The sequence below is a fragment of the Danio rerio genome, chromosome 20 (genome assembly GCF_049306965.1).
Source record: "Danio rerio strain Tuebingen ecotype United States chromosome 20, GRCz12tu, whole genome shotgun sequence".
Taxonomy (NCBI): Eukaryota; Metazoa; Chordata; class Actinopteri; order Cypriniformes; family Danionidae; genus Danio; species Danio rerio.
Window position 1 is genome coordinate 47,786,709 of NC_133195.1, and position 21,741 is coordinate 47,808,449.

At 37.3% G+C, this 21,741-nt stretch overlaps 1 protein-coding gene across 2 annotated transcripts in view; it reads right to left on the minus strand.

Annotated features, from left to right (window-relative positions):
* Window positions 1–21,455, minus strand: part of fkbp1b (FKBP prolyl isomerase 1B) — a 32,035-nt gene extending 10,580 nt beyond the window's left edge. The window contains exons 1-2 of one of the 2 annotated variants that reach the window (NM_200812.2): window positions 21,330–21,455; window positions 12,834–12,881 (exon numbers count right to left, since the gene is read on the minus strand). In NM_200812.2, coding sequence (NP_957106.1) covers window positions 12,834–12,881; window positions 21,330–21,366 — 85 coding nt within the window. In that variant the 5' untranslated portion in view covers window positions 21,367–21,455. The remainder of the gene's footprint in view (window positions 1–12,833; window positions 12,882–21,329) is intronic. The other variant, XM_068215395.1, reaches the window with a different exon arrangement.
* Window positions 21,456–21,741: the final 286 nt, after the last annotated feature.

A 21,741-nucleotide genomic window follows, 5' to 3' on the forward strand; every position in this document is an offset into this window, starting at 1 on the left:
AGGTTTATTAGGTTAACTAGGCAGGTTAGGGTAATTAGGCAAGTTATTGTATAACGATAGTTTGTTCTGTAGACAATCGGGGGAAAAATAGTTAAAATATATATATAGAATTATTAGCCTATAGGTATGGGCAAAAATACATTGGAATGTATTTTAATATAAAATACAAAATACCTCAATTTTACGTGTATTAAAATAAACTACAAAATACAGCAGCCACAAATATATCAAAATAAAATACTGTATTTTGAAAATACATAAAAAAAATACATGAAATTAGCATGAAATTTATTCGCAAACCTTCTATTGACAGGCCTATTGAATTAATCCTCTTACCATTAAACTGACTTAGTAAAGTAAACAATGATTGACAGCAACAGCATTTCTCTGAGCAAATTTAATTCAGCTTCTCTGCACCTTGTTCACCTTTACTGTACATTAATAGGTATTCATAAACTTTTGTTTCTCTTTGACTTTAGTCAATGCAGACGCATTGGGTTTGAATCCAAGATGAAGCATTTATAGTCATTTAAAATTTGTTATTTTATTGTGTGTTTTGTTATAACATTAGTCTGACATTCAAATAAACTCTTTGTGAATAAAGTGGTGAAGTTACTCATCCTTTCAATTGCTTTAGTCACATGACCTGGCTGATTCGAAACGTTTCAAAGCAGTGTTTCGAAACATATTCGATTTAGGATCTCAACACCGTGTCGAAACGTCAGTTTCGTGTCAGCCATCCCTATCAAAATTCCCCCTTCCTTCCACTAATATAGTCCACCTAAATGAATGAATGAATGAATGAAAAAGCACTGGAAGATGCAGTTTTGTTTGTGCTTTGCTGGTTGATAACTCCTTTAGATAGATTTGGTTTTCAATTTCGTGGTCAGATACTGTGATAGTTATTTAATATTCAGCGAGTGTACTATTAGTAATGAAACAAAGTATTTTGATTTCTGTTATTTAAACACATTACTTTACAATTCAATAATCACTCTGGTCCCCCAGGCTCTGCGCTGGTTAGGGAAATTTGAAATTGAACTAAAACACTCCATAACAATTGGCTTAAGATTGTCAATTAAAATTTGTTACTTTGCAACCTGCAGAACCTGGCAATAAAGAAACATTTTAAAAATTTAATAAAAACTATTTCGAAACGTGGCGAGGCACTGGCGCAGTAGGTAGTGCTGTCGCCTCACAGCAAGAAGGTCGCTGGTTCGAACCTCGGCTCAGTTGGCGTTTCTGTGTGGAGTTTGCATGTTCTCCCTGCCTTCGCGTGGGTTTCCTCCGGGTGCTCCGGTTTCCCCCACAGTCCAAAAACATGCGGTACAGGTGAATTGGGTAGGCTAAATTGTCCGTAGTGTATGAGTGTGTGTGTGAATGTGTGTGGATGTTTCCCAGAGATGGGTTGCGGCTGGAAGGGCATCCGCTGCGTAAAAACTTGCTGGATAAGTTGGCGGTTCATTCTGCTGTGGCGACCCCGGATTAATAAAGGGACTAAGTCGTCAAGAAAATGAATGAATGTATTTCGAAACGTACACTGATAAGATTACACTCTGTACGCCATCTTGTGGTCAGATATGGAAGTTCATTTGCCTCTCAAACTCTCACAGTGCATTATAGGTATACTGAAGCTGTTGAGTGTACATTGTTGTTTTTGTACACTGATTGAGTGCACTTCAGAACGTCCACTATAGTTTTGACACCACTGCAAATGGCTACTCCTAACACCCTGTCCTAACTACACATAACTCATCAAGATTCCAGCAACAAGCAATTTGTCTGTCCGCACCAGACATCACACGAAAAGAAATAAAACCAAAGCCCTTTAGAAACACAGAATGTAATGGAAATTATAAGTTATAATTATTATTATAATTATATAAATTATATATATATAATCAAATGAATACATATTAAACACATGCTAAGTGACTGTATGTCTTAAACTCTATGTTCGGTACTAAGATCTGAGGTAAATTTCCTGCTGCTGCTTTCAGTATGACAATAAATGTCACATAAAATCATATTCAAAACTCACAATAGTAGCATTTAACACTGAATAAAGCCCATAATCAGTACCTGAGGTGATCATTGTCATAGTAGTTTATGCTGGAGTTCAGCCGTGACAATGCAGAAATAGAAACCATTTCTAAAATAGAAACTTTGTGCATCACTGTTGCAAAAACTTGTTTTAAGATGGAAAGATAGCTTTTATAGCATGTAACAGCATCACATGTAGTAAGGACACGGTGTAAGGTGCTCTGTGTTCTGGATGTTTTACAGCACTGCTAGGGTCACTGAGCCTCCAGCAAGCCAAAAATATACTGTAAATATCTAAAAGCAGGAAGAGTACGCTGAATTTAAGTCAGGCAAATACATCTAGAACTATTAGAGTTACTTTCCATGATTACATTTCAGGGTCAAGTTTGGTGGTAGCCTTTCTTTGGCTGATTGATATATTGAGCGCAAGCCTGATCTACTGGAAGTCTTTCTTGGTTTCCGAGCCCATGCGTGAGAGAGCGGTGGGAAAGAGTGTGAACCAGTACAGCAGGCGCAGGCCAGAACTGCTATTTTTACCACAGCTTACAGTATCCGTCTACCAGAGCCGGCAGGCGGTTTCTCTCAGTCAGCGTCAAATGAAATCAGATGCACATGCTACCTGAATGCAACTGCCTCTTATAGATTTGTTGGCACATTTAAACATGAAAACATGTCAGCAGAAAGCAGCATGGCACGACACACTCATGGTTTATATATCATCAATCAAGAGTATTCTAGAAGAGGTGTCGGAGAGAGAAAATGAGTATATACTGTATACTGTATTTATATATCTTGATGGGATTAATCTCTGAAATGTTTCCCTAAGTGTCTTTTGCTCTCCAAGGTTGTATTTATTTTTGAAAAACACAGCAAAAATACTGTTGTGTACTGTTGTGATTATTACATTTTTAAATGATGTTGTTGATTTCTAATATACACTCAAACAATTGTTTTATTAGCTTGTTCAATCAACTTATTTAAAATGAGCTGTAATATCACAATTCGTCAGCTTTTTTTGAAACAACTTAATTGTTACTTGTTCAATTCACTTAAGTTTCTAAAAACAATTAGGTCAATTTAATCTGTATTTTTGGGAGAACATGAAGGAATTGTGTGGAACGCGGCATTTTTAAAGTAGTATGTATGCTTAAGTATGTTTAAATATACACTGTGAAAAATGCTGGGTTCCACACAATTGATTTGTGTTGAGACAACATGAAGAAACATATTGGTTTTTACAAATTTAAGTTGACTGAAGATAAAACTATTAAGTTGTCCCCAAAAAAACTCAAGAATAGGGTTGTTTCAGCTCATTGTCAATAAGACGTTTGAACAAACAGCAAACATAACTATTTGAGAGTACAGTGATCATTTTAATTAACAGATTTAGTGCTCAGCACATTTAATATACACAAAAAATATTTTTTGCTGCTTGTTCAAACTGAATGAGTTGAAACAACACAACTTTTGAGATTTTGTTGGGGCAACTTAGTTATTTTATATTCAATCCACTTAAATGTATATATAAAACAAACAAATAATAATAATTATTTAACTTGATTTAATTATGTTGTCTCAACACAAAATGAATGTGTGGAGCCATTTTTTACAGTGTGTGATCAATGTCTTTACTGTAATTTGTCAGTCATTTAACCATTATGTACTGTTGATGATGTTTTCATCTACTCTGTGGTGATATTGAGTCTTAATTTGGCCACACCTATTCTGTGTTTGGTGACAGAATGATTTTTGATGATAAACTTTATTTTTGACACATATTTCAGCAAAATGCTTTGTATTTTTAAAACTCATTAACATCAATACACTCTGGACAGCTTTACTTCCCTTTTTATGTTCAGGATGAAAACATACACTGAATTAAACTGCTGTAAAAATGTATCAGATTAATATTTTTTTATTTTTGCATAAATCTGTTAATCAGCCTCAGTCCTGATCAAAACTACTAAATTGCTTATAAAACTGCAGGATTTTAACTCTGTAATTGCCAAATTTATAAATGATGTCACTGATTTGGTGGTAGAAAAAAAACACAAAATGATGTATTTTCAATATAAAAAGTAGTTGTGGACTGGATTTTTATCTACCTTTTATCAAAGTCTTGGACAACATTTCCTTTGCTGAATTGTTTTTGAGTGATTTTCATATTTATTTCCCTAATATACTGTTGGTGGCTGTTTTTGCCCCTTTGACTTCCATTATAACCACATAGATTTGACTGCAAAACCCTGACACCGTATGATCATGCATTTTTGATTGTTGCTGGTTTTCCCTGTTGAGAAGAGGTAAAATTGGTAACTGTTACTGTTGATCATCAGTTGGCACCATTAACCCTTTAGATAACCTGTGCAAAAAAACGTAGCTTCTGGCTTTTATATGGAGTATAACAGCAAATTAAAGTGTGTGTTTGTGTGTCTGAGTGTGTGAAAGTGACCTTTATACACTTATCTTGATGCATATGAGAAAATCAAAATATGCATCTCAGCTCTCAGAACTACATGGAGTAAACAAAAACAAAGACTGTATTTATGCACCATCAAATGTGGTTATAATGGTAGTCAATAGGGCAGAAACAGCCACCAATAGTAAATAAGGGGGAAAAAATATATATAACAATGCATCAAAGCCAATGTTGTTACTAATCGTTCGCATGTCCAAGAGTGTGATAAAAGAGAAACGAGAAACAAATTCAGTCAACAATTACTTTTTAGATTGAAAATACATTATTTTTGTGTGTTTTTTTTTTCAGATTTATGCCAAAAAATATTAAAAAGATTTTAGTATTAATTTCTTACTGCACTCTGAAGTGTACACATCTTCATTCTGTTCAATCTTAGTCTCATATTACAGCCTGCTATGTAGTGACCAGCTCAACTCATTTCCAGAACCTGAAACTCTGGCTGCGTCCCAATTTCCAGAGTGTCCATTCTAAATGGCAGAATATGGTCTGAGCATCTTGAATCATAGTTAAGTTGAAAAGGAATGCCAGATGTGTTTGGATGGGATACTATTTCTGATTAGGTTTCAAGTCCTGTTTTTCAACTAATATTACTACACTGTTAACACTAGAACACACTGTAAAATACTGGGCTCCACACAATTCCTTCATGTTGTCCCAACACAAATGGAAAAAACTTAGTGAACCCTTTTGATAAATTTAAGTGGATTGAACATAAAACAATTAAGTTGTCCACAGAAAAAAAAAAGAATTGTGTTCGTTCAGCTAATTGTAAAGAGCCTATATTATGGGTTTTCGAGAATTAACATCCATAACACAACACTAAGTGAATAAAAACATCCAGCAAAGGGTTAAATCTAAAAGTGCACCGTGCACCATCTTTAAAATGATTCATTCTTTTAAGTTGACTCAGAGTCAGATGAATGATTCATCCTTTGTTCGGATCTTTTGTCTGAACGCATCAACATTGATATAGGACATCACCAAATATTAACTTCTGAATCTAGTAAAATGTGAACGCGTCTGTGAGGGATCATAGGATTGATCATGATGGAAAGATTACCATCACTGAGAGATAGCCAGACATGCGGCTGTGGGGAATAAAGGGTTAAAGTTCGTTTTCACAACAATACCATAGTATACCATGTGCTGTTTTTGTTCCTGCACTATTAACCCTTGCTGTATACAGTAATATAACTTATAAGTAATATAACTTAGTCATACAGTAAATAACTGTAAAATAGCTAGTGGTTTGCTGTAATAAAAAGAAACAGAATTTACCGAAAAAAGAGCAGGATTTGTATGAAATTGTGAAGTGCAAAGAATAAATTACAGTAATTAACTTTATGTAGCCATGCAGTTGAAGTCAGAATAATTATCCCCCCATTTAATTTGTGTTTTCTTTTTTAAATATTTCCCAAATGATGTTTTACAAAGCAAGGAAATTTTCACAGTATGTCTGATAATATTTTATCTTCTGGAGAAAGTCCTATTTGATTTATTTCAGCTAGAATAAAAGCAGTTTTTAATTTTTTAAAAAACATTTTAAGGACAAAATTGTTAGCCCTTTTAAGCTATATTATTTCGATAGTCTACAGAACAAACCATCGTTTTACAATAACTTGCCTAATTACACTAACCTGCCTAGTTAACCTAATTAACCTAGTTAAGCCTTTAAATGTCACTTTAAGCTGTATAGAAGTGTCTTGAAAAATATCTAGTCAAATATTATTTACTGTCATCATGGCAAAGATAAAATAAATCAGTTATTAGAAAAGAGTTATTAAAACTATTATGTTTAAAAATGTGTTAATAAAATGGTATCTCCGTTAAACAGAAATTGGGGAAAAAAATAAACAGGGAGGCTAATAATTCTGACTTCAACTGTATATACCATTGAGCACTGAACTGTGACTTAAACATAAGGAAGTACAGTCGAAGTCGAAATGATTAGCCCTTTTGTGATCTTTTTAGATTTTTTTAAAATATTTCCCAAATTATGTTTAACCGAGCAAGGGATTTATCACAGTATATCCTATAATATTTTTTTTTCTTCTTGAGAAAGTGTTATTTGTTTTATTTTTTAAAAACACAGAAGAGCTAATAATGGGGTATTTGCCGAAGCATGCTAATAGGACTTTTAATTTGCCAGTAACCTGGGTTAAGGGCTTCTGGTGAATGTATGCCATTGCAAAATCTGCGCGTTTAAGGTCTGTTTTCTTTAAAAATCAGCAATCTCCACTGGCTAATATACGATATAAAGTGGGTCTCAGATTTTACAAGAAGCACTGCATTAAATGATATTTTCCCTGCCATTGTTTTATAATATGAGCATTTATTTTACCACAGTATATTCAATAGAGCTTCTGCGCTAGCCTGCCGATTCTGACAGGCGCATGCGAGTAAACGGCTTTTTGTCTCATTTTACGCTTGAGCAACGAAATGAATGCCAAAGTCTGTTTAACTGATTGTATTTCAGTTACATTACAACATCGATGCTGTAAAAAGAATCGTATAAAATGGGAAAAAACTCACAATAACAGATCACCGGAAGTTTATCAGTATGGGAACAACTCTAGCTCGGCGTCTACCCTATTGAGAAGAGCTAAACAATTCTGACTTCAACTGTATGTTCTAGAATCAAGAGAAGCCAACACGCCCACAAATGAATATGACATCACTACTACATTGCCTTTGAAACTGGACACCTAATAGTGGTTTTCTCTTCACTGCCATTACAGTGGCCTAATTCTGGAGTCGCTGCCAATCACTTGAGTGTCTCTTTGGAGCATATTTATACATAGTGTTGCCATTGTTATTAATAGTGCCGCCAGTCACAGGAGGTCTGATGGCTTCCTGTGCTCTAATAATAATCCCCAGGGGATCCTGTTTCACTTGGCATGCCACCATGACCTCTGATAATATACAACCTCAACATTATGCTACATCATAAGGGGTCCTATTGTGCAGTTTTTACAAGATGTAACATAACGATTACAGCTCTAGCGTGTACACAGGTCGTTGTTTTAGGGGTGTGTTGCTTTACATGAAGATTAGTTTCGCCTTCCTGCCCAACTTAATAAGGGGGCAGAGCCAAGAGCTCCCCCTCTTTTTGTATGGCAACAGACAGGCAGACGGAGAGAAGCAACATAAGTGAGATGTTACCTGACCGGATGTATACCTCACCGGTGAGCTGTCTGACAAAAAAGCGCCCTTCTGAATCAAATCAGCAGGATGCCCGACTTCTACTGCAGTTTCAATTTAACTCATGAACATTTCATTCATGTCTTCGTGACAAACTAGGGTATTAGGCGCAAATAAAGCCTGGTTTATACTTCTGCGTCAAGTGACCGGCGTAACCCATGGCGCATGCAACGCGCGTGGCTGTGCATTTATACTTCTGCGCGCTGTCTCTGTTGGTCTGCATTAACACTTCCAAAACGCTAGTTGGCAGGGAGATGTTAATGTTCCTCTGTGTCGAGTTTCTTCGCTGGTGTTTTGTTTTTTCTGAACGCTTCCTGAATGTACAAGTGGCTCAAACTCGCTCATTTTTAGGCAGGAACCAGCGGACGTGAAACAACTTTAACTATGAGGTAAACACAAAACAAAACTTTCCATCCGAAGCTCCTTCATGGGACTCCACACTTGTAAACAATCGCTCCATCGGGCTCGCCCTGCTCGCGCAGCTCTCGATGCCGCCCAGACTCGTCAGCGCTACCAAGGTGACCAATCACAGAGCTTGCACTACACAACGACGGTGCAACGTTACATTTTTTGAGAGGTGAGCATTAGCAACACTGACGGCCACGGCGTAGGGATATGTTTCAACACGTAGGCTGCGCCGTAGCATACGCGAGCGCCGTAGCATTCGCGTGCACTCGACGCAGAAGTATAAATCAGCCTTAAGGAGTAAGGACTGGTGAGAGTGTTTTGGAATTTAATATTGCACGCCAAATGGAAATAAAGAAGCGTCTGCATTTCGGGATGTGTGTGTGAGCGTATATGTGTGTGGGTGTGTGTGTGTATGCTGTCCATTACTGAGAGCCGCGTGTCATACCTGCTAACACTCCCGTTTTTCCCGGGAGTCTCCCATATTTCACACCCATCTCCCGTTTTGCCCCAAATCACCCCCCCATATAATTCCTTAACTCCAAGATTAATCTAGATAAAAAAAACTCATCTATGCCCCCCTATAATATATATATATATATATTTTTTATTTATATATATATTTTTTTAATTGGACAGGATAGTAGTAAGTATTGACAGGAAAGTGTGGGAAGAAGAGAGGGGGGAAGGATCAGCATAGGACCTCAAGGCGGAAATTGAACTCAGGTCGCCATGCATGAGCACCAGAGTGCAAGTGTCGACACACTAACCGCAACACCATTGGCGCCGACAGTAAATAATATTTTACTAGATATTTTTCAAGACAATTAGGGAAGTTAGGGTAATTAGTAAAATCACTGTATAACAGTTGTTTTTCTGTAAAAAAAAATAAATAAAAAAATCAATAAAAAATATAGCTTAAGAGGGCTAATAATATTAACCTTAAAATGTTTTATAAAAACTGCTTTTATTCTAGCCAAAATAAAACAAATAAGACTTTCTCCAGAGAAAAAAAAATATAGGAAATACAGTAAAGATTTCCTGCTTTGTAAAACATCATTTAGGAAATATTTGAAAAAGAAAATTAATTTTTGACTTCAACTATATGTCAATGGTTCTGCTGGCAGTGATGGGTAGCCTGTGTGTAACAGGTCGCTCACCCAAAGTTGCAAACATTATTTCAGGTTTAAGAAATCTGGAAGCCACAGTAGCAGAATTCATCTAGATCCACTAATATACAGTAAGTTTTAGAAACCTTATTTTAAGGTCGAAACACATAGTGCTGGTTTAAGCCTTGGCTGTAACTGTAGACGAACGACTCTCCAGCTCCACACACAAAACATTTACTCGATTGATTTTCGTACGTTTCAGCCAAAAAGCATGTCACCGAATACTGATGACTTGACTGTCTCTGGTGGCTGTGCTGTATCTGGTTCACTCTTGGGCTCGAGGGCTCTTACTGAAGGCCCTGCAGTGCTATATTAAGTACTGCAGAAGGGCTGTATTGACGTCTGCAGTGAGTCTGACCCTGTTCGCTGCTCTGAGTGCTAATGACTGCCAGAAGCTCATCTCGTAGTCAGTGCTGTCTGACTCTAGCATAGTCCTGCCTCAAGCTATTTACACCAGTCCTAACACAGATGTCTCTGTCAAGACACAGCAGATGCATCTTGTTATTATGACTTTTTATCAATACTGAAAATATAGGCTATACATCCAGTTTCATATATATTATAGCAGATCAGTATGCTTTCAGTCAGTGGATTTGCTGTTAATGCATGAATAAAATGCATTATTGTTTAGTTACTTTCAATAAGAAACTCATTTTTTCTCATGTATTGACACATATTGATGTGGCATGACAGATCCCTGCATACATGTATATGTGCTGAAGCCCACCATTTCATCCTGTTTACTACTAGTTATAGCACCAAATAAACTCAAAATGAGTCACGTAGTATTACAATTACCTTAAGTAAGCTATTTAGTGTGTGCAGATCCATTGAGAAGAGCATTTATCCAAATCTTTTACTGCCTTAGACTATATATTTGTTATATGTAACTTAACCAATTATAGATGTTTCTATTATTTGACAGATCCCTGCATTTACATGCTGAAATCCACCATTTGTTCCTCTTTACTATTAGTTATAGCACCAAATAAACTTAAAATGTGTCACATAGTACAGGTCCGTAGCCAGCCTGGTGTTCTTTTTTCTCAAATAGTGGACCTTTTTGCAGTTATACGCCTCAGTTTCTATTTAACTATGAGATTTAAATATTGCATTTGAGTGACTTTTTTGCTGGATTAGCTAGTCAGATGTCATCATAACCACACTTTTTGATGTACAACAAATATTTCCTAAGAAATTGCAATAAAAAATTAAAACAAGACTAATTTTTAAAATACAAATTTATTACAACATACATCATTAGGAAAAAATAGCAATCTGTTAAAGTTTTAAAGTAAAAAAAACTGTAGCCTACTGTCATTTATTAGACAAAAACAAACTGGCAAACACATTTAACTGTCCTCAGTCACTATTTTGCCATTTCAATAAAAAATAATAATTAAAACAAAATAATAATAATAATAATAGTAATAATACAACAATAATAATGAATTCTTCAGAATTTTTCAAGCCTCTTTGGTAAAAAAAGTGCATTTGAAAATTCCTGGATATCAACAACCGCTTCTGGGGCCTCATGTACGAAGACTTGCGTGGAAATCATACTAAAAACGTTGCGTACGCACAGAAAAAAATTCAGATGTATGAAACACTGCGTAGGGCGAATCTCACACATATTCTTTTGTACATCCGAATGAACGTGAAACTGAGCGCAACATGCACAAGTACAAAACCCCTCCCTGCCTCCTCCCCCTTATGAATATGCTAATGACTCTACTTTGGCAAAACCCAACAAAAAAGCAATGGCAAAAGTAAGCCAAAAGAGAAACTTTGAACAGAATGAGAATTAGGGGTGCTGCTTTCAGAGGTAGACCGGAGAAAAGCGGTGTTATTTGCAAGTTTGTTCTCCGGAATTAAAAACAACAAAAAGTGGGAGAGTTTAGCTGATGCGGTTAACACAGTTGGGTCTGAACATCGCACTGAGAGAATTAAAAAAGAAATAGTGTGATTTATAGGTGTAAAATGTTGCAGTGCCTTTAACAGTCTCAGTGGCGCAGCTCGTAAGACGCATTTCAACATGTTTTGACACGTTCGAGCATGAACTCGGTTCGAATCCAGCGTCTGATGAACTCTTTCTTCTTTTTTCCCCCGCTACATATCAGATTTTGCCAACTATTTATCACGAGAAAGACAAGTAGGAATCATTAATAAGTTTGTGCATCATATTTTATTTGCACATTTATATAATGGAAATATTTCTGATTCACGCATACAAATTCATCTTCAGATAGTGTCTTTATAGCAATGTGCGAGCAGTAGATAGCTCAGATTACATTGGGAAAACAGGCGACAGCTGCAAATTGTGCTTTAATGGTTAGCTGGTCAACTGTATGGTACGGAAACCTTATATACCTGCTAGATGAATCCGTCTCATACAGCTGCCATTGCAAGGCTCAGACACTTTGTAGAGAGGAATTTAACACAACTGCCTATAGGAGTCGCCAATGGAAATAAAACAGACACGCACAAAAAATATGCGTACGCCAACCATAAAGCTGGCGTGGAGCTGCGCACATTTCCACATTCAGTTTATCATTAGTAAATCCAAACGTGAGCGATTCTGAGCGTGAAACCTGGCGTACACAAAGTACATGAGGCCCCTGGTGCTTCACACCTTTTTATTGCAAATTTTTATTTCAGAAATAAGCCGAGGCTTGAACCAGCGACCTTCTTCCTGTGAGGCGAATGTGCTACTCACTGTGCCATCGCATCACCCTTTTTTTTAAAATTATTATTATTTTCACTGTGCCATTTTTTTTTTTTTTTCAATTTTCTCCTCGTGTTTCACCCTTCCAAAATTAAACTTTATCATTGCAACTGGACTATATATATTTATTTTCTTCTTTTCTTTCATTTTTCATCCTGGATCAACTCATATATCAATGCATACCACAACACACACTGCTGCAACATGAACACACCAGATCACAACAAAAATGTACTTAAGGCAACCAATCTAGGACTTAAGCTCTTTGGTGCATTTCACAACATGCAGGACAACAAATTAATCAAGCTTAAGACACAAATCAAGTACTATAAAGACATTCCTGTCAGATTATTTTTAATTATTATTATTTTTATTATTATTAATTTATTCAGGAATTACTGAAATTAAAGAAATGGATTTTCAGTAGTAGCTTAGACTTTGAGACTCCACTGGTTTATATACAAAACAATATAAAAATAATAAGTGGAAAAGGCATTCATTTTCTGGTTCACTTGGCAACATCCTGTATGTCACGTTCAACAGTAAAGGTCCAAAGTTCAAGCAATAACAATTATAAGGACCTATTATGTACTTGAAGACCAAGCAATTGAACACTATGAAAGAACAGCAGCATTTATCAACTTCTACCTGTGTTAGCACTGGAATATTTAGAGGAAAGAAAACATTAAACAAGAGGAGACAGAATGTTGTTATCGACATCCTGTTTCCTGTCCATTTAAGCTGGTAGTCTGCACTAGCCGCCCAAATGAAATGTCAGACTAACAAGAATTCACAGCAGTGGATTGTTTACCTATGTAATGCACAACGCATGTCTGTCCTTTCTTCGGAAAGGTTCTTCCTGTAAAGAAAGAGGAGAATGAGACAGTTAGTCCAAAGATGATTCATACCATGTGAGCCTTATACTGAAATATCCACTGTCTGGTGATGAAAGGGGCTGTTTCAACTTGTAGCTAATGTTATCAGTTCATTAACTCATATCCGACATTCCTATTGACCGTTCACTGACTGTCTGATGTGTATTGCACATAAGAGCTAACTCAAATGGCCATGTCATTGCTTGATGACACACAGCTTCTGCATAGTACAGCAGACAAAACAATGAGGAATTACTTGCAGCAATATTAACACAGAAGACAATCCAAAATACAATACATTGGAGGATGTGAAATTAAGAACTTCACAAACATGTGCAAAGTCAATACTGGACAACAGGTTGAAATAATTGAGGGCATATAAAAAGAAGATCACAAGTAACTACACCAGGTACAGGTGAACGTAATCATTGGTTAACTAAAGGCTTCGACACAACAGATCGACTTTTGTTAGTGCTTAACTTCATCGCTGTGTGAGACGTTTACTCATGATCAAACACAAGAATGCAAACTCACTCCCTGATGTTGCATGCTGCTTAATGAACTTGCCAGCCATGAAAGAAAATTAACTCACAATCGAATCCTTTGACTGAATCCTATTTCATTAGCAATTCCTACATAGCAACTCCTTCATTTCGACATATTTGTAGTTGTTTATAATTGTTTTTTGTGTCAAGACACCAATAAAACAAGCTGCTCCATGTTCATCGTGTCTTCGTTTGCTTCATCGTGAGGAATTTGTGCTCACCTAGCACCACCATGTTCACTGTATCCACTAAAGTGCCAATCTCACTGAACGATCAGTTTTTAATGTGGTGCATCAAACCAAATAATCAAAAGAAACTCGACACAGAGGAACATTAAAACCTACTGTCAGCTAGCATTTTGGAAGTGTTATTGCAGAGCAACATAAACAGCAAGCAGAAGAATAAATGCATGACTACATGCAAGGGATCACGGCAAACACTCAATGCAGAAGCATAAATCAGACTTTAGGTCGCAACTGTCCCAAAACCAAACACAGGTGAACCTAGTCAATGAATCATAGTAACTAAACCAAACACAGGTGAACACAATCATAGATTCTTAAAATGCCAAACATAGGTGAATGTAATTTAAAAATCACAGTACAAAAAAACTAAATTGAATGTAATCACCATACATACACAGGCCATACGTACACAGGTATTTTTATGAATGGAGTTTTTCCCACTTTTGTAAAAAAAAATCGGAATAATAAACACACTGTAATGCATGTTGGCATGTAATACATGTGTTGCTGGGTTCACACCAAACGGGGAATTAAGTATTTTGTGAGTCAAGAGCATCCAAGTGAAGATGAGAACAAAAGGTGAGAACAGCAAAGGTGAGAACAGAGGTGGATTATCGTCCCACGGTGCCAACGCTGCGGAATATGCAGTACGTTTGCCACGATTATGCGGAATTTGCCTCAGTCGCATCTTCCGTGTTTGGAGTGAACCCAGCAGTCTTGGCCAATCATAAAGGAGAAAGCAGCGTGACATCATGCTGACATCATGGGGCGAAAATTCCAGTTGTATTGTCGAAATGACCACACTGATTTTCAAAAAATCTTCACCCTGGCCGGAGTTTTCAGACAGTTTTGTTTTCAGTCACCCAATATTTTCATGAGAACAAACAGCAAAACCAAGTAGGAAAAATTGTGTTTTTAAAAATAACCTTGTTCATGTGGACTGAATAAAGCATATTAGTAGGGATGTAACGGTATTGTAAATACCGTCATACCGCAATATTAATTTTTTCCGATATTACCGTAGTCGCATGACTCGGTAAAACTATAGGTCTTCTGAGAAAATTTGCTCAGGCGAATGAAGCGAACGGGAGGTAGCGAAAACTACAATTCCCATCAGCCCATGCTTGACCATCATCCCTTGCGGTCTGTTGTCGCTACAGATCCAGTAATGCGGAAATGGAGTGTGCTGCTAGAAGCGGGGATGAAAAAGAGCTGGAAAACTCTAAAGCGGGTGTTGTCGCCGCGCGCGTACTGAATAGCGGTGTTGTCGCCGCGCGCGTACTGAATAGCGGTGTTGTCGCGCGCATACTGAATACCGGTGTTGTCGTGCGCGTACTGAATAGCGGTGTTGTCAGCACACTGTTCAGATTGATGCAGACATGAGACCTCTATCTTCCTCATGGTTTGTCCTCTCAAGTGGGGGAAAGACAATGCACAACGTTACCCACTGCTGTCAACCTGGGCCAAGTCATATCTCTCTTGTCCCAGAAACCTCAGTCCCAAATGAGAGGGTTTTTTTTTCTGTTGCAGGGGACATTGTAAATGCCCAGATATACCAGCTTTTACCAGATTATATTTATATGATAATTTTCCTTTAAACCCATCTCTATCTAAGTGAGTGAGTGATTAAATGTTGAATGTGATGAGTTTTCAACAATACTAAATTGAAACTTTATTTTTTTACATGGTTTAATATTTTTTTGTTATTAAAATTGAAGTTCCTGTTTTAAAGCTTACAGATAGATTGCTAATTTGTATGTCATTGACACTTTTGGCACTTTTTTGGAGTATTTTCATAAGTTTTGTTTTTTCCTGTAAATGATTCAATAAATACCGTACCGTGACATTCATACCGAGGTATTACCGAACTGTGAAATTCTGATACCGTTACATCCCTACATATTAGTAAACAAGAAATGGGTCCAAAATAAAGAGAAACTAACATTTGCAAGACAAGCAATTTACAAACTAAAAATTCATAGAAACTCAAACAGATCCAAAAAAGGCCTAAACAAGGGCTGCATGCAAAACAGCATACTCCTGAAAAACAGTACACAGTGTTTCCTCTAGGATTTTTTCCAGCTGTGCATTTTTCCAGCTCTCAAATAAACGCTGCTGAAGTGCGATTTAGTGCGTTTTTGTAATAAGTATGTCTCCAAAATCTATTAGATTTGCTAGGAATATTTATGAATGTCTCCAATAGACCTACAGAGCGGCATTAATGTGTCCTGAAGTAAAGTGAAACGGCCATAAACTCCAGCAAGATAAAGTCATAATATGCAATATGCCCTGGACCTTTATCTATAAAGTATAATAATAACTGTGTTCCTCTTAACTGAAAGCTACGTCGTGTTTGCTAGCCTCACGGATCACGCACCTGTCAGTCAGTCAGCACGTAACCTTTAAGGGTTAAAAAATAGCGCACAGCACTACTACGGTTACAGAAAAGTTTGCGCTGTTATAATTCACTTACCTTTTCATACGTTTTGGTGCGATTATAACCCGCTATAAAAAAAAAACACAACTGAATATTTTGAATGTGATGCTGTAATGTGGCCATGGCAGGATGAATTTTGGTGTGGCGCCCCGCCACGAAAGAATGAATGTAAGGAATCCATGGTATATAATCAATGATGTAGCATACCTCTTATAACGATTACAATTTATTTAGTCATTATAATAGACTCTGGTGTAATGTCATTTATTCATTCATTTTCTTTTCGGCTTAGTCCCATCTGGGTTAGCCACAGTGGAATGAACCACCATATTATCCAGCACATGTTTTACGCAGCGGATGCCCTTCCAGCTGCAACCTATCACTGGGAAACACCCTTACACTCATTCACACATATACACTACAGACAATTTTAGCTTACCCAATTCACCTGTACCGCATGCCTTTGGACTGTGAGGGAAATCGGAGCACCCGGAGGGAACCCACGCGAACGCGGGGAGAACATGCAAACTCCACACAGAAACTGACCCAGCCGAGGCTCGAACCATCAACCTTCTTGCTGTGAGGCGACAGCACTACCCACTGTGCCACCTGTGTAATATCATTATAAAATGTTAGCGTTTGCTATTACTGAAAAATATTGACAACATCTTTCATTCCTGTGATCCAAAATCTTTGATGGTAATGTCAACAAAGGCTCATTCTGAAAACGTCTCCCTATATAAATTTCTGGGGATCGCGAATTATGTAGCCAGTATTGTTTAATCTTTAAAACGAATGCTACGGGGCAGTATGACGGCTGTTGCCAGTTTGTCCAGTGGCTTGCCGTGTACGTCAGCATACTTGAGATGCAAAGAGCTGAGTTTACTACAATGACAGGGTTCGAGTCTGGCAAAGAATGGTTCCAGAAAGCGGGTAAGGCAAAAACAGAAGCCAAAAAATAAAATAAACAAGTAAATAACAGGGTGAGAATGGGGTAAAATCTGAAAATGTCGTAAAAATCAGCCGAGAGCTTTTCTTTTTCTGGATTGCTTTTTAAAACTGTTGGTTGGGTTTAGGGAAGGGGGTGGGCGGGTAAATCAGTGCTTTTGAAAACACCATCGGTTGGGTTGAGGGAAGAAGGAGGGTGGGTCAGTCCATCGGTCAGTCACTCACACTTGTCAGCCTCTGGTGTATTTACGTGAGAACAGCAGATACAAATGGCACTCGCAAGAGAAATTTGAGATCTAAAAAGCATACACAGCTGCCTCTGGTGGATACACAAAAACTGCAAAAAAACGTACCGCCCATGTATTTGGCGCTCTCCAGAAATGTATATAGGGGTACGTTTTCAGAATATATATTTTATATATAAAATATATAGTTGTGCTTTTGAAAAGCAATTGCTTCTTGTCAATTACAGTGTTCTAAAATCACATTTTTGCTCTAACAACACTGCTATGTACTAAATATGGTTTTATTGGTAGCTTCAGCTTGCTTCCCTAAATTCATCCACTTATCAAATTGATCAATAAAATCACTGCAAACTCCATGCAGCAGTTTTTAAAGCCGTGAGACTTGGGTTTGGCCATCATCTGCAGTCCTGCAAACCCTGATCTGGAGAAAACGCTTATTTGTGTGTGTGGTGGAGGTGGTGTCTGATTAATGTGTGGGAGCTGGACAGGAATGTGAGCCACATGACAGCAGGCTGGTGGGGGTCAGATAGGATGTCAGTTGAAAGCAGCCCACAGATACAAGAGACCAGAGCAGAGCAAGAAAAGTGAAAGTGCCATTACATCGCATTCATTCCTGACACCGGTGACCCCAGCAGGCACAGCTAGCAAGTCTGATGGCTTGTGCCAAGAATTTCACGTCGGAAAGGTGTCAAAATAATATGAGCTCATGGTCACTACAGTACTTATTTACAGCTTCAAATGATCATGTCATCATAATGCTTATTATTATGGCCTGCTGAATGACTACAGGAAAAAAAACACACAACATCCGTTCTAAAGTCAAACAGAACTGTTATTTTAAAAATAGGGATGGGATGGTGACAATTCAAATATCTACATTCAATGCTTATTTGCATCACAGACTCACTTTGATTTGTTTCTTGATTCGATTCAGTTAATATTAATTTAATATGCTATTAATATTTATAATAAAATTAACAAATAATATTAGTTTACAAATAATGAATTATTGAAGAAAAAGAGAATCTTTTATAGTCTTTTTATTTTTATTGGACGTGATCTATTTGCAGCTTTTGAGAATCAATATTAAATCAACAATATTTTAAAAATGTATGATTTTATTTTATTATATTTATTTACTTTAAAGGCTCTAATGACTCGACATGCCTGCACGTTTACAGTGTTTACATTTGTGGGTTTGGGGGTTTAGGGAAGTGGGTGGGCGGGTCAATCGGTGCGTTTGAAAACACTATTGGTTGGGTTTAGGGAAGGAAGAGGGTGGGTCAGTCAATCAGTCATTCAGTCGAAAGCGGCCTCAGGTGCATTTACGCGAGAACAGCAGCCACAAATGGCACAAATGGCTACAGGAAAAAAAACCCACAAAATCCATTCTAAAGTCAAAGAGAACTTTCATTTTAAAAATAGGCATGGGATGGTGACAATTCAGGTATCTTCACTCAACTCTAATTTGCAGACTCACTTCGATTTGATTCAGTAAATGTTTATTTAATATGTTATTAATATTTACAATACAATTAACAAATAATATTAGTTTACAAATTACCAATTATTGAACAGGAGAAAAAGAGAAAATCTTTTATAATCTTTTTTTTTAGTTGGACATGTTCTATTCACATTTTTTGAGAATCAATATCAAATCAATCTCATTTGAATATTTATAATTTTATTCATTCATTCATTTTCTTGTCGGCTTAGTCCCATTATTAATCCGTGGTCGCCACAGTGGAATGAACCACCAACATATCAAGCACATTTTTACGCAGCAGATGCCCTTCCAGCCGCACCCCATCTCCGGGAAACATCCACACACACATTCACACACACACTCATACACTATGGACAATTTAGCCTACCCAATTCCCCTGTACCGCATGTCTTTGAACTGTGGGGGAAACCGGAGCATCCGTTGGAAACCCACGTAAACGCAGGGAGAACATGCAACTGAGCTGAGGTTCGAACCAGCGACCCAGCAACCTTCTTGCTGTGAGCTGACAGCACTACCTACTGCGCTACTGCGTCGCCCTAATTTTATTTTATTATATTTATTTTTTGCCCAGTGCTAATAAACAAACATACCCACAAATGTAGTCACTGTAAGTATGCAGGCATGTCGAGTTATTTGAATGTTTTATTTCTCGTTAAAATACAGTACGTACCATACTTAAGGTATGGTAACCCCGCAAATTCGTTCATACATTCATGTTTCTCCGTCTAAGTCCCTTATTCATCAGGGGTCACCACAGCGGAATGAACCGCCAATTTATCCAGCATATGTTTTACGCAGCAGATGCCCTTCCAGCCGCAACCCAGCACTGGGAAACATCCATGCACTTTCACACAAGCTCTCACACTACGGGCAATTTTCTTCATCCAATTCACCTATAGCGCATGTCTTTGGACTGTGAGGGAAAATGAAGCACCCGGAGGAAACCCACGCGAACACAGGGAGAACACTCAAACTCCACACAGAAATGACAACTGACTCAGCCCAGGCTTGAACATATTAGGTGACAGTGATAACCACTGAGCCACCGTGCCTCCCTGATCCCTAAATAATCGAAATTCAGTCAAATGATCTTGTTTGTATTCTTTAAAAATATTTGCAAGCTCTACATAAACTATATAAACAAACTAAATATGTTTTTATATTTTTTTAAATGCCGAACAAAAAAAAAATGCAAAAAGAAAGTTATAATTAATTAAAACAATTAAAATATATATGTAAATATTTAAAATATATATAAAGTCAACCACATAGTGTCTTCTTTATTTCTAGGGGATGGGGTATGTTTGGGGTGGTTTCAGCCACGGTTTAACCTAGAGCCACCACTGCCCTACAGAATCATCCCAATCAATCTAAAATAATTAATTCTTTCCAAATAGAGATATTCCAGTCTTCTGGTGAAATTGTATTCATATCGCAATATATATCGCAAAAAATAAAATAAAAAATATAGCAAAGTCAGATTCTTCCAATATCATGCAGCCCTACTGTACATCCGTATACATATATAAATAAATGTTTTGTATAGTGTTTTTGTGTATGTGTGTGTATCAGATATACATTATAAATTTATAAAATAAACACACACACACATATATATATATATATATATATATATATATATATATATATATATATATATATATATATATATATATATATATATATATATATATATATACATACATATATATATATATATATATATATATATATATATATGTATGTGTGTGTGTGTGTGTGTGTGTGTGTGTGTGTGTGTGTGTGTGTGTGTGTGTGTGTGTGCGTGTGTGTTTGCGTGTGTGTACACACACACACATACACACACACACACACACGCACGCACGCACGCACACACGCACACACACACAATGATTAATAACTGATGCGTCCCCTAGCAAACTTGCATCTCAACAAGTGGCACACGACACATACGACATGCACGTTACAGTGCCATTAGACCAGAGCGAGTCTCAAAAAACCCAGTGACTCTGCCAACTGTGCCAAATTACCCTGCAAAGCCCCTTTCGGATTAACATCAAAGCTCATGTCTCGCCAGAACAAGAGTGCATCTGAGACAAACAACGGCATCTGCATATAATACAGCCAAAATCATACTACAACATGTTAAGGAAACCAAGAAGATACATTTCTGTTCTGACAGCTGAAGTGGAAAATCATCATGAGAAGAGTGTTTGAGTTGGCACATATGCCACATATTCTATCTGCAGGGCACAGACACGTTAAACCCCTGACTAGACAGTGAGCGGCAACATCAACTCAGCAATTGGCGTTTCGTTAGAGATTTATTTTGACTCCTTTAGGCACATAATATGCAGTGTAAGTTGAAGACTGTGAATACATTATGTAATTAGAACGACGGAATGTTCCCGCTTTTACCGCTACAATGTATCAAAACAACGTTTCAATTCTCCGGTCGCTCTAGAACGCTCGTCGTTTAGAAATTCGAACTTATTAGCGTCTTACCGTCTCCTGGAGATATTGTTTCAACCTCAACACCCATTCTGTTCGCGCGGGTAGATCCTACTGTAGTGAGACAGACAGAGAGAAAGAGAAGGCGAGAGGGAGAGAGACTGAGGCAGCAGCTCTCCGCCCACTGTCACACCAAATCTAACTGCATGCGCCCTCAGCTACTTTGAAACAGTGCATTTTCCAAAATAAAAAGTTGAATGTTTCTAAGGGCAAATTTTACTGGGCTTCCTTCATTGATCTAATAGACTGAAAAAAGGCCTGGCCATTACCTCTCATAAGTACTGCATTCCTAATAAAACAAAAGAGGTTAATTTTAAAATTCTTCATAATAGCCTATATATCCAGTGAATGGCTTGGGCAAAGTATATGGAGGTTTATATTTCATGCTCATTTTGTAAAACTGAAG